This window comes from Triturus cristatus, chromosome 4_2, assembly GCF_964204655.1.
Source record: "Triturus cristatus chromosome 4_2, aTriCri1.1, whole genome shotgun sequence".
Taxonomy (NCBI): domain Eukaryota; kingdom Metazoa; phylum Chordata; class Amphibia; order Caudata; family Salamandridae; genus Triturus; species Triturus cristatus.
The window spans coordinates 563,493,034-563,506,239 of NC_140586.1; the positions used below are offsets into that span (position 1 = coordinate 563,493,034).

Consider the following 13,206-nt stretch of genomic DNA (forward strand, 5'->3'; position numbering starts at 1 on the left):
GTAGCCTCTTCCATAAAACCCACAAATGGGCCACTCCGATACGCATCCAATGCCTGATCATTGGCAGTCAAACCTCTAATCTGGATTTCCCAGTGAAAAATAATCATTGACTGCTGAAGCAGTTCAGGCATTTCAGTAAAGAGGTAGAATGTGTGCCATCTATGCACATATGCACAATATTGTAGTCTTGGCTAAGATGCATCATACTAAGACTGCTCACATAAGAGCAAGCCCAGTATAGCTTGGGCTGTTGAAGGAAACCTCATGTGGTGAGCAAGGAAATTGACTTCATGGAGTGTAAGTCTTCACTTGCCTCCCCCAGTTTGGTAATTGATGGTGAATGCTTATGGTAGCGGCGTTTCCTTCCTCTCTATACACTGTAAGAGAAGTTGATTCATCTGTTTCTACCCCATAGATTAGTCGCAGAGGTTTATATGAAATTGTTTTGCAGCACTCTTAAAGGTGAAAACCTCCTTTTTGAATTTCCACCTGAAAATGCACCTGGTTGGGATACTGTACCCCCCAGGAGCTATAGATATAGTTCTAGGAGGACAGACTATCGGTTACCATTCACTTCGTTGGAAGTTACTAACAGATTTGATGCCTTTTCAGGCTTCGATGATTGCGACTGACAGGGGGGATCCCCCAAGGGTATGCCGCCCACTACAGAGCATCAGGCTCTGAATGATAAGTCAATCCCTCCAGTGCAAACTTTGTTATTGGAACAATTTATCCATTCTGTAACTGCCCCCTCCCCTACTGACCAACTCTCACTGACTTGTGAGAATGAGCCGGCAATAGAAACTAGTTCTGTAGTGACTAATGATGTTTCTGATTCCTTGAAACATGATCCAATTAGTCCAGAACTGCCGTCTGCTTATGTCAAAATTATTTCTTGGAACGTGGCGGGACTTAAGAGTAAACTGCCTATTCCTGAGTGGGGCTCTTTTATGGCCCTACACGACATTTGTATGCTGCAGGAAACTTGGGCATTAAAAAGAAGTATAGCCCAGGGATTTGCTGTGTACGATATTTTGGCAAGTAAGGGTGAGAAGGGCAGACCTATGGGGGGATTGTCTATATGGGTCGGCACGCACTTGGGAGCTAAGGCATCGCAAATTCCAACTAATTCGTTGGATGTCCAGTGCGTATTGCTGTCAACTTTAAAAGGACCAAATATTGCCTTGATTAATGTATACTCAAGGCCAGTCAGGCGGGGCCTTGTGTCTGAGGCTATTGAAACTTTGTTAACCCTTATCCAGTCAATGGACTCCTCCACTGTGTTAATAGTGGGAGGTGATTTCAATTGCCATTTTGAACCACTTATAGACACGAATTTGGCCGGCCTGGATGATGTTGATTCACTGTGGGTTATCCCCGAGCCGTTGACTACTCGGGTTAAGGCTTGGACCCCCTTAGTTTTACAATTAGTCATTTGCGCTCATTACTTCTTTACGAGCATGTAACGGGAGGGTTGAACCCGATAGACCGGGGAAAGCTACATTTAACCGACTAAATCAGTCCTCAATTATTGATTATATTTTTGTAGAAGCTAGGCATTGGGACAGGGTGTATGAATTTAGGGTCACTGAAAGATCTGACAGTGACCATAATGCCCTGGTACTCTCATTAAAGATGGGGAGCTTTGGGTTGAAATGTCAAACATCTGGTGAAAATTGTGCCACAGTGCCTCTTATCACAAATTGTAGACGTAGGGTTAAATGGCCAGAATTCCAGATGTCCGACAGCAAACTTGCTGCATTATATGAGATCATTATTCCATTCATAGAAGAGATGGGGAATTTCGGTCATTTAGGTAGGGCATCTGATATACACAACAAACTGGTCATAGCAGTTAAAGACATTTTTTGCACAGAGAGAAGGGAAAATCGGTTACGGACCACGTCCTCTCCGTGGTATAATGCCTCTTGTCGGAATGCCAGAAGGGCACTCTAGAGTTTTAAAAATTAATAATAGGGAGGCTGTTAAAATACAACGCTCCGCGTATAAAAAGGCACTCCTTAAGGCAAAGAGAGAATGGGAGGCTACTAAGTGGGAGAATCTGGGATCCGCACTTACTAATAAGAATCCTAAACTATTCTGGACCTTGGTTGCAACTGGACTTGGTGGGCATGTCCCTGCACCTGTCCCTGCACCTGTCCCCAATATAGCCCCTTCTGTCTGGGAAAGTCATTTTTGCGCTCTTTATGGCACTTCTGAGTCTGGTGGTACGTTTGTTAACACTATTGAACCCCAGCGATCCCAAAGGGCTAGTGGGGCTGCAGATCCTGGGCGGTCAATTGTTGACCGTCCATGCCTTTCTGCAGATGAATTAATTACCTTGTCCGAGGTAGAGGCAGCATTAGGAACCTTGCTCCCAAACAAGGCTCCAGGCTTGGATAGACTGCCAGAGACCTGTTTCGTACACAACCAAAAATATGAGCCCCTTATTTGGTTGCTCTATTCAATGGTATCTTGCAGGGCGACGACTTGCCTCCCACATGGCTAGGAGCAGAAATCGTGCCTATTTTAAGAAAGGGTTGCCTACTAATTCCCTCTAATTACAGACCCATCAGTTTAATTGATACATCGCAAAAGCTGATGGGGAGGGTTATCCTTGATGGGATCCTTGGGTGGATTGAGGAAAAAGGGATTTTATCTACATTCCAGGCAGGATTTAGGTCTGGCACTTACACCTTAGACCAGATATTCCGCCTGCAGGTCCTTTATTGGAAAATAGCAAAAGTGGAGGGTGGCAGCCTCTACCTTGTTTGTGGACCTGCGGGCCGCTTTTGATTTGATCCCGCGTGCAAAACTATGGAAAGTACTGGCAGACTTAAGCCTCCCACCCTACCTGCTAGCTATCCTTTCGAGGCTCCACTTAAATAATTTTGAGCGGATTAGGAGTGGGAGGTATGGTGAACTTACAGATCAATTCCCTGTCCTAAAAGGAGTTAGTCAAGGGTGTGTGTTGGCACCAACTTTGTTTAGCCTCTACATAAATGGCCTAGTAGATCACTTGAATGGTGTGGCAAATAACGATGTCCCTAGATTGGCCACAGGTAGAGTGCCCGCTCTGATGTTCGCAGACGACACCTTGTTGCTGTCTAGAACATCAACGGGCATTCAAAAAATCCTCGATGGTTTTGTGGAATTTTGTGACCTTCGGGGGTTGGAAATCAATATAGGCAAAACAAAGTTTATGATCTTCAACCCCCCCAAAAGGGTGCGTCCAAATCCAGTGCTTCATGATGCGCCCTTGGAAAGGGTTAAAACATTCACTTATCTGGGTCTTACTCTAACTGAGAATTTTGATTGGCACAAGCAGATTGCCAAATCTACGCTTAGGCTATCTCAGCTGGTGGGGGGACTGAGCAAAGTTTTTAAGAAATCTACTTATAGGCCGGTTTCCCCTGTACTTGAAATATATAGTCGCCAAGCAAGAATGGCAGCAATTTATGGGGCTGAATTGTGGGGGCATAAGCAGATTATGGATCTTAAAAAGGTGGAGCAATCTTTTGCTAGAAATGTAGTTCGACTACCGTCTAGCACGCCATTGATCCCTCTTAGATTTGATCTTGGCCTGTCTCCAATAGAGGAGATCATAAATGCTAGACCAATTATGTATTGGAAGAGGTTGTGGTCTGTTCCTGAATTAGCTGATTACAGAGCAGAATTTTCTGAGATCTGGCCTATTCTTAAACACAAAACTATTCCATGGCTTCAGTATATTAGTAGAGTTAGTACCCGGCTCGGTTTTTCTGGACTAGGGGACACTCCTGAGATCTGTTGCACTGGGATACCTAAGAATATACTCCTCACTCAGTTACGCTCGCTAAACCACCAAACATTAATGAGCTCTACATTATTGGGTAGGTTGACATCTGAGTTCCTCTCTGTAAAACCAGAACCTAAGGTTGAGGAATTCATGGATCTAATTGAACCCCCAGCTGCTCGAAAGCTGTATATTCAGCTAAGGCATGGTACCCTTCCTATAAGGTCCTTCACCTCTAAATGGTCCAAGTCTAGCATTGATACTTGCCCCGCATGCATCCATACAACCGAGAATATCTTTCATGTATTGTTCTTTTGCCCTGCCTATTCTGCAATCAGGAAACGTTGGCTGATTCCTATCTGCAAGAACTTGGGACTTTTGCATTTTACACAGGCTTGCAGAATATTGATTTATGATACTTATCCTCCTATTGTGTTCGCGGTTTCTCGCTATTTGCTTTATATGTGGCGTACGAGGCAGAATCTTTTAAGTTAATTTTTGTGTTTAATGCTTTTAATGTTATGTGTTGTATTAACTTATAGGTGAACTTTTCCTTTTTTGTTGACAAAGTTTATATGTACTTTTTATGGTCTGTTGACCGAAATAAAGTTATTACAACAGCTTTCACTATGCTGATCAACTGGAGCATTAGTGTTTCAAAATTCCTCTCCAGTCTTCGCATACTGAAAGTTTCTAGGTGAGAATCGGACATCGATTCAGCCCTGCTCTCCACTGCCTGTTGTATCTAAAGGTATAATCCTGGAAACTGTGCGCTGAGGCTTTGCTTTATGAAGTGTGTGATTCAAATGCTTCCAGTTCAAAAGAGCCATCTTGACTTGCAATTCTCCATATACGAGGGAGATGTGCTAAATATCCAAAACAACCCCCCTCCCCAGTACCCTCTCTGGCTTTTTATCTCAAATACAGGACCATTAAGGGTCAAAACATTTTGCTTTGTGTGTTGTGGAGAAGCCAGTGTTGAGTTCCATTCCAGTTCCTCCATTATGAAGATTCTAGACTGTAGATTCACCGCCAGATGGGGTCACTCTTGAGTGCTCATGTTTAGGGCAAGAAGCTTAGGTCAAAGTTTGAACTTCTTGAAATGTGTCTTTGGACTAGCAGCAGATTCTACAGCATGCTCTGCTAGTTTATGTAGTCTCTTCCATAAAACCCACAAATGGGCCACTCCGATACGCATCCAATGCCTGATCATTGGCAGTCAAACCTCTAATCTGGATTTCCCAGTGAAAAATAATCATTGACTGCTGAAGCAGTTCAGGCATTTCAGTAAAGAGGTAGAATGTGTGCCATCTATGCACATATGCACAATATTGTAGTCTTGGCTAAGATGCATCATACTAAGACTGCTCACATAAGAGCAAGCCCAGTATAGCTTGGGCTGTTGAAGGAAACCTCATGTGGTGAGCAAGGAAATTGACTTCATGGAGTGTAAGTCTTCACTTGCCTCCCCCAGTTTGGTAATTGATGGTGAATGCTTATGGTAGCAGCGTTTCCTTCCTCTCTATACACTGTAAGAGAAGTTGATTCATCTGTTTCTACCCCATAGATTAATCGCAGAGGTTTATATGCAATTGTTTTGCAGCACTCTTAAAGGTGAAAACCTCCTTTTTGAATTTCCACCTGTTCCTTTAGAGTCAGATGCACTAGTCATCGAACCCCTTGCACAGGCAGCTTGGGGCAGTTTTGATTCAGGTGTTAATGCAGTTTCAAAGGAGATATCTTCTGCAGTCCCATTTAGGAGATTGATTCCTCTGAATCCTTCCTCACCCAAACCGTAAAGGACAGTACAAAGCTGTTTAATGCTGCCAGTTTATTTGGAGTTACCGCAGATTAGAGTCACCCACTGCAAAACATGAACCAAAATACAAGTAACTATACTATAAGTGACTGTAACCTGCACACTAAACGTGCACTGTGTATGACCTCACATAATCTATCACTCAAGACATGTTCCATGATATCATAGATAACATCACTGATGGCATCTGAAATGACATCATTGATGACATCACTGTGCATTGCGAGTGCGCAAGTTAGTTACTTCATTTAACTGTAACTGATGAATTCCAATGGTTTTTTTTAGTTTAAAATGTTTTGTTGAGTTGAAAATATACATTTTCACCAAACTAAAACGTCACATAAACCTTTGTTTTTTTCAGTGTGTAAATATGTGTGTGTGTGTGTGTATATATATGTGAATGTGTGTGTTTATTAATCTCATACTATTACACTGCTATAGTAATTTAGTTTCCTGCTCATGCATTTGTGAAATGTACTTGTCTTCTGGTTTTGAAAAGTGTTTAAATGAGCCATTCCCAAATGTTTTACAATGAGCAGCTCATCCTAAATGAATGGCCAAGGATTATTCAGCGGTATTTAATGCAATTTTATGGTCGTTTCAACCACGGCTCTGTCAATTGCATGGAGATTTACAGCCTAAGTAAAATCGTATGTATTGACACCTCTCAGTTTAATCAAGAATGTATTTAGGTGGCACGTCTTCTCGGCTGGCATCCTAGGCTATTGGCAAATATTGTGAGCCGGCCATGACCATGGCAATCGTGTATGTCTTAATTTTTTAATGTAGAGTATTTGATTTCTAATTGGCAGGCCTTCGTGCAACTGCTAGTTTAAGGCATTTATGTTACTGCATAATTGGGAGTGGAATATGCTCTCCCTTTAGCAAAACTCTGTCCAGATGGAGACTGAATAGGGTCAAACTACTTTGTGTGCTGATTGCCTAGCTGCTGGGCAGGGAATTTAAATGAGATTATTTTTGGAATGTTTTGGAACCCCCAGCATGTAATTGAATATTCATATATCTGAATGCTAAGTGCAGTGAATACAAAGGTGGGACTCCATTTGTGTGAAGAGTGCAGTCTTGACTCCTGCAGTGATAAAGACAGGGAGGCTTTTACGAGTAGTAAATGGAGAACTTTTCAAAATCGCATTTCGAATCTTTGAAGAGCATGCCGAGAATGCGCCAAGAGGAAAAGGCGTCCGCTTCCCGGCAAGGCGTTCTATGTTACAACCAAAGGACTGGTTCAACAACATGTCATTTTCAGATCTCAAATCTTTCTGCAAACATAAGTTCCCTTTACGCAGGGGTTTCAAGGAAGTTTGGTATAACTAGGGTTCCCCGTTTCAGTAAAAAAACTTTTATTTTTATACCAGACCAGGAAATTAGCAGGAGTGAGTCCTTAAGTGTTATGTTGTATTTTAAACAGCTAGCCACACCATGGGCTGAGAAGAGAAGCTAGCATTTGAAGCTCACTCTTCAAATACAAATGTTGTCATCTCTCTCTTTATGTTGTGCTCCCCTGAGGTAATCATAGCTGCAGAAGGCGTACATCTCTGGTGGCTCTCGGTGCACCCACAGCCAGAACACGATCACACTGCACACTAATAAGCGTTAAAACATTTTTTTTTATAAAAACCAGACCCTTTCCATCCATGCACCCAGGATCTGGAACAACATCTCTGTATCCCTCAGGACTGTTTTAGCCCTGCTCCAATTTAAGAAAGACTTGAAGACACACCTCTTTAAAGAACACTACGTCACAATGCAGTTACACTACACTTGTGCGCCCAGTTCCCAGCTACTTCTGCTACTACTGGTCGACTGTTAGCTTGCCTTTGACTCTGTTCAGTGCTCTGCTTTCTTCGGCCAGGTTCACGCTAAACAGATGCCACATGCACACAAACAAAACAGTTAATGCAGTTTTAGTGCAGAGAGTCTGCCTCTTTTTGTTCACAGGTGGTTCCTATAAGTCATCGTTCGCTCCCCACATGTCTTTACCAACTCTGCAAGGAATGGGCCAGAATCGGTTTAAATTGATTTTTTTTGCAGTGTGTCCCCTTGCTTCTCATGTTCTGACTTTTTTTTGTCCCAGAGACTGTTTTAAAATACTTTGAAGTTGTTGTTTTAGGAGTCGATTGTGAATGGAGGTTGACACAATTGAGTTTGCAGGATGGTTAAAAGCAATCAATCTTCTGTTGACACATGGCATAAAATATGCTCTGAATCCATATCATGTCAAAGACCATAAGTAAAAAAAAAGAATAAAAAAAAAAACATTTAAAAATTTTAAGGGATGACTCCATATCAATAACAGAGATTGAGGTAATTGAAGGTGAAGAAACATCTAGTGCACAGTAGTGGAAAAAATAAATAAACTGCACACAGACTTTTGAACCGAGGGTGGGAGCAGGTAAAGGCATTATGATGGTGTTTAAGCCAAAGTGACTGCGGGATATTTGTCAATCATCATAGTACAGTTACCAGTATCCCCTCTGAAGCCTTACTTATGCCTGTTTTCAAAAGTGTTAGCCTCCATGATCCGGGCTCAAAAGGGGAGAAGAATGGAAGCATGTAAGTTTGTGTTAAGCACAGAATTGCAAAGCTGGAGGGTTTAAATCCGCTTCCAGGGAAAACAGAAAGCACTGTTGACATCGGACTCTTTCGCACCCCTGGAATTCCATATGAAGCTAGTTGGATCAAAAAGGCGGGGGGTGGGGGGTGACACAGATGTCTGCAGTGCTGCTTGTGGTCTTTTTTGGGTTTCAGACTCACTGGATTCTATTGGACTCCTGGTTCATGTGTTAATAAGTAGCAAAAACTGTATTGAATTTTTATTGCAAAAGATATTACATAGAGTACTGCAGTTCTGCTCCTCACCTACTGACTTTATTTTCCAACCAGCCAGTTGTCACTCGGTTCCCTCCCTTCAACGTTCTCCCTAACTCGGTGATGATCCGTAAGTAGATGTGGTGTAAAGGAGGGGTGCGACAAGACTGACAGCTGGAAGGGCGATGGCAGTGCTGTATGACACCACTTTCAGAAGGCCCTTCACCTTCTTTATCCTGGCTCATTTCTGCCCTCCATGGAAGAAAGAAAGTTGCCTTAGCTTAGCAAAGACCGAGCCTAAACACAGCTTGGTTGTGAGTACCATTTCCTGTAATCTAGTGGTAGACGGATTGTGGCAGTGAGAGGTCACTATCTGCTCCTCCGACTGTGTTGGATTATTAAATCTCTTGTTAATAGTATGCCCTCTCCTCTTCTCCAGATCACTGCGGTGTTCTTCAGAGTGTGGGCACCATCACAAGAAACAGTTGTCTAGCTTGTGGTTGCTGAGTTATTGTGGTTAAACTTTTTTGGGTATCAGCTATCCCTGTACCACGGTGCTCCTGTTCCCAGTAGGTACCACTGTGCCCAGAAGCGATGTGTCGCCAGTTCAGGGATCAGATGACACCTATATTTTGAACAGAGCTGGCTGTTAATGAGATAAAGGTCCCAAAACACAATTTGGTCCCTCCTGCAAGGTACCATCCGACTTCCTACCAACCTGAAATTCCAAGTGACAAGTGTAATGTCCAATAGGTCCCAATAAACTGTGTGACCCATGACTAACATACAAGCTTGAAGACCCTTGTAACCTGGATGCCTCATTGGCATATAACTTAGCCTATTTTCTTTTTATTTGCCAGAAACCACCCTTTTAGTAGATTTAAGATCCCCACATTTAATTTGAGTGGTGGGCTCTTGGATATGGGAGAAAGGACTGCAGTATTGGTCTGTGCCCTCTGAGTTATCTACCTGTGTGCCCCAACCTACGACAAACTAGGATAAAGGTACCTGTGATCCATTGTATTCTTTGTGTGAGACCCACACGTAATGGACTGAAGTGTGAATTCCATGGCGAATAGCCCAACAGTGCATGCCGGTTTTTAAACCTAAATACAAAATAGTGTGATACAGTGGAGACCAAAGGGGAGAACGGTGAGCTGTGTTCTTGCTAGGTTTGGATGCACTTTAGGATGGTTTGGACCTGGGTTTGTGACTTCTGTCGCCCAGTTTGGCCCCCTCGCAGTTCATGGTAGGGCAGGAGGACTGCAGAGAGCAGGTTTTTTTTTCTCAACCTGCCCAGCCTCATCTGAATAGCAAATCATCACGACAACTTATTCAACTAGGCTCGCTCATTTCTGTCCTTTGTAGGCAGTGCAGTTGTATGATTCTAAGCCTGGCAAGTCAGACTCAGCCTCTCATCCTCCAATATTCCACCCTAGAGGGTTAATAGAAATACCTGTTATGTACTTATTCTGAAATAGTAGGACTACATTCATTTTTTTTAACAAACTTTATTGCACACCAATACACAGTACACTGACAATATTAAATACATCTTGGCATGTTCATTTTGTTTTTGTTGAAACATCTCCGTTGAACATATTCTATCTTATATGGTTATACAATTGAGTGCGGCTCATGAGTCAGCAGGATGCAGGCGTGTCATATGTCCTGCCAGTAATGTTTGCTTGAATACTATGGAAGTATTGCCTACGACAGTTACAATTGAAATGCAATTTAAACTATTACCTTTCCATAAGAACCCCACCCCCTCCATCTCTCCTGGTTTGCGTTTCGGTATTGTGTCCTACAGCCCATTACTGTACCTCTATCTAGGATCTCTTGGTGCCTGTTGTTGCCGCAGTGTCCGTCCAGCAAGATAACCTCAATTAATTGACGTCGCATAAGTTGGGGCCTTATGTGTGTAATATGGGGTAGGTGTGACAGGCCCAGGTGTAAATTCTAAATGTCGAAACACTTCTAGCATGCGGTCCCAGTCTAGGCAGATTAGGTGTTTTCGTAACCCTCTCGCCCCCTCACGTCTAATAGCCGTGCTCTCAGCCCCACACCATCGTATCACAACTTCCTGCCATAATGTTAATGGAGGGCAGCGGGGAGATTTCCATCTCAAGGTGATCCCTCGTATAGCTAAGATGAGAGCTAAATCAAGAAATCGCAACTGGACCTTAAGGGCGCCAGTACGTTTACGCAGCCCCAGCAAACCTTCTACAGCATTGTCGTGAATCGTTAACTGTGTGGTCTCCTCAAGTGCCCTCCAGATTCTGCCCCAATAAGCGCCGAGGCGAGGGCAAGCCCACAACATATGGAGGAATCCTGCTTCCTCAGCCCTACATCAAGGACAACTAATCTGGGCCTCAGGGAACATACGTTGGATTCTCTTCGGGGTTAAATATGACCTGTGTAACACCATGATTCCTTACAAGCAGTATTTAAAAACAGATTTTTTTGTTAAGTTGAAGATTGTGACACAATTATGATAATTGTGATTAAAATATTGATGGCCACGTGTTGAAGTGGAAGATGTTTGTAGTAGTACAAAAGATGCAATTTTCAGGAAGAAGAAATAGAGCCTTGGATCCTGAAAATTAGGTTTTTCTAATGTTAATGATAACAGTTAATCAAATATACCAATTATTCTCCTTGTACTAGTCTTCACAGTTCATTGATCGGTTTTATTTTTAGATCTGACCTCTTGTTACCTATTCCTTACCATATACATAAAGTAGGCCATTTCTCCACCCAGAGGCTTTTACCTCACACTATTGTTTTTTGGGGTTTCATACCACCTCCTATGGAGTGCTAGTACTGGCATGCATGTAGAATTTTTACATTTCAAAAGTACACACAGTCATCAGGCATGAAATTATTTATTGTATAGATTCTTTCAAATGGAGAATGCAATCATTTATTTGTCTTTTTGGTTACCTCAGTAGCCTTTTTAAAAAAAAGTTTGAGCCGGAACTGAAAATATAAGCCAGGCCTATTGGCGTTGCCCATGCTTGTTACAGCAAGTCGATGGAGGGTAAATGGCAGAGCGCGCAGACTGATCTTCTGCCATGCTATAAGCTGTATGTGAATAAACATTTGGATTGTTTTATTAGAGGCGTAGAGGTAAATTGGGGGCTCTCGCTTCTCTTCGTGAGCTGTCCATTCAAATTGTTTGAAATAATAGTAGAAACTATGCACTTAAGAATTTTCGTAAATCTGATACTGAATTTGTTGTCTTTTTTTGTAGGTTTACTTCATGCCTAGCCTTTTTTAACATCCTGAGCGAGTTGAATGACTATGCAGGACAGCGGGAAGTGGTATCCGAAGAAATTGGACACAGAGTATTCGGTGAACTGATGAGATATTCTCAAGACCTGAAAACGGAAAGGAAAGCGGTAATGCTTCAGATTGGAATACTGTATTTTCCCAAAAGTCTCATTTGTTGCACTGGAAGGCCAAGAACTTGTAATGCTATCTTAGTGATATCCACTTGAAATAAACAAGCAATGTGAATGTTTCCAATGATTTTCCCTCATTTTCTCGGCCGCAAGAAGCAGACCTGCCATGTACCGCAGTTAACTACCATAGACACCCCTAGATCTTAATGTTCTTGTGTCTCTGATAAAATATCCAGTCTTCTGAGACGACTCGGAACCTTCACGGCCTCTGAAACACTTGCTAATGCTCCCTAGGAGGCACTCTTGTATCCTTTATGAGTAGTAGCTGTAGTCGCATTTACTTGAAAGGTGCCTCTGTAGGTCCTAAGGTCTGTTTGTTCTTGACATGTTAAGTAGTTTGTTGAAGGTGACTCAGCGGTTGTGTTTGCAAAGCGAAGTGTGGAGCATGACATGGCTCCTGCTGTAACTTTTGTGGGAGACCTGTTCGCTAAAGATTAACACCCACACCCAAAATGGCTTTTGTATGGTTGTCCCAAGGTTTACCAGATTTGAGGTTTCTCGTATATTAGCATCTGACTTTGGTTATCCTGTGTTCACTCCTTGCTGTTTCCCTCTTCAGGGAGGCAGGCATTTGTGACATACTCAGTTAAAGCTTTATTGTGGCTCTGCGTGACCTCAGAAGCTGGTTCCCAAGGTCACTGGGTAGTTGCCAAACGTGAGCAAGACATTCTGTGTGAAATTCTAATGCCCACTGATGTGACTAGATAGGTAGCAAAGAATAGAACAATATTCGATACAATAAACATCTGTTATTCAGTGCCAAGATACCTCTGGGTGAACGTACGCTTTACAAATACACGTTATGTTATATAGAGTAACACATGCCTCGGCTACTGAGATGACTAACCGGCCCGCCACTATGCTGCAATTTACAGTGATGCAAATTTTGTGGCTAATTACACTTCCCTTTTCCACCAAACCTAGTATTTGCGTAGCCATGCATAGAGTGGGTTAGAGAGAAGATATTCTAGTTTGCAAAGCGTGTCCACCTTGAAAAGTGAAAATCTAGCTGGACTCGCAGTTAGACCTCCGCCAAGGAGAGAAAGTCTGCAAGAAGACCTCAACAGAACGTGAGTGGATCCCCTAAACCATCCCAGTCCTGATCAACACTGCCTCTATGGGCGTGCCCCTCCCCCCCCCCCCCCCCCCCCCCCGCTAGGATTTCTGAGCACTAAAAACAGATTGGTTTCCTATCTGGATGCATTGTAGAAATGCACTGCATTTTGACGATTTGTTTCATCTAACATTGATACAGTTTAAAAGGGCTTCGTAAACCTTTCTGCTTGTTTGATGTGGTTTTCCTTCTGATAACGTTT

The 13,206-nt window shown here is 42.7% G+C and overlaps 1 protein-coding gene across 2 annotated transcripts in view; it reads left to right on the forward strand.

Moving 5' to 3' along the window:
- Positions 1-13,206, forward strand: part of FNBP1L (formin binding protein 1 like) — a 535,360-nt gene that overhangs the window by 302,835 nt on the left and 219,319 nt on the right. For both annotated transcript variants that reach the window (XM_085602211.1, XM_085602212.1), the window contains exon 4: positions 11,680-11,827. In XM_085602211.1, coding sequence (XP_085458337.1) covers positions 11,680-11,827 — 148 coding nt within the window. The remainder of the gene's footprint in view (positions 1-11,679; positions 11,828-13,206) is intronic.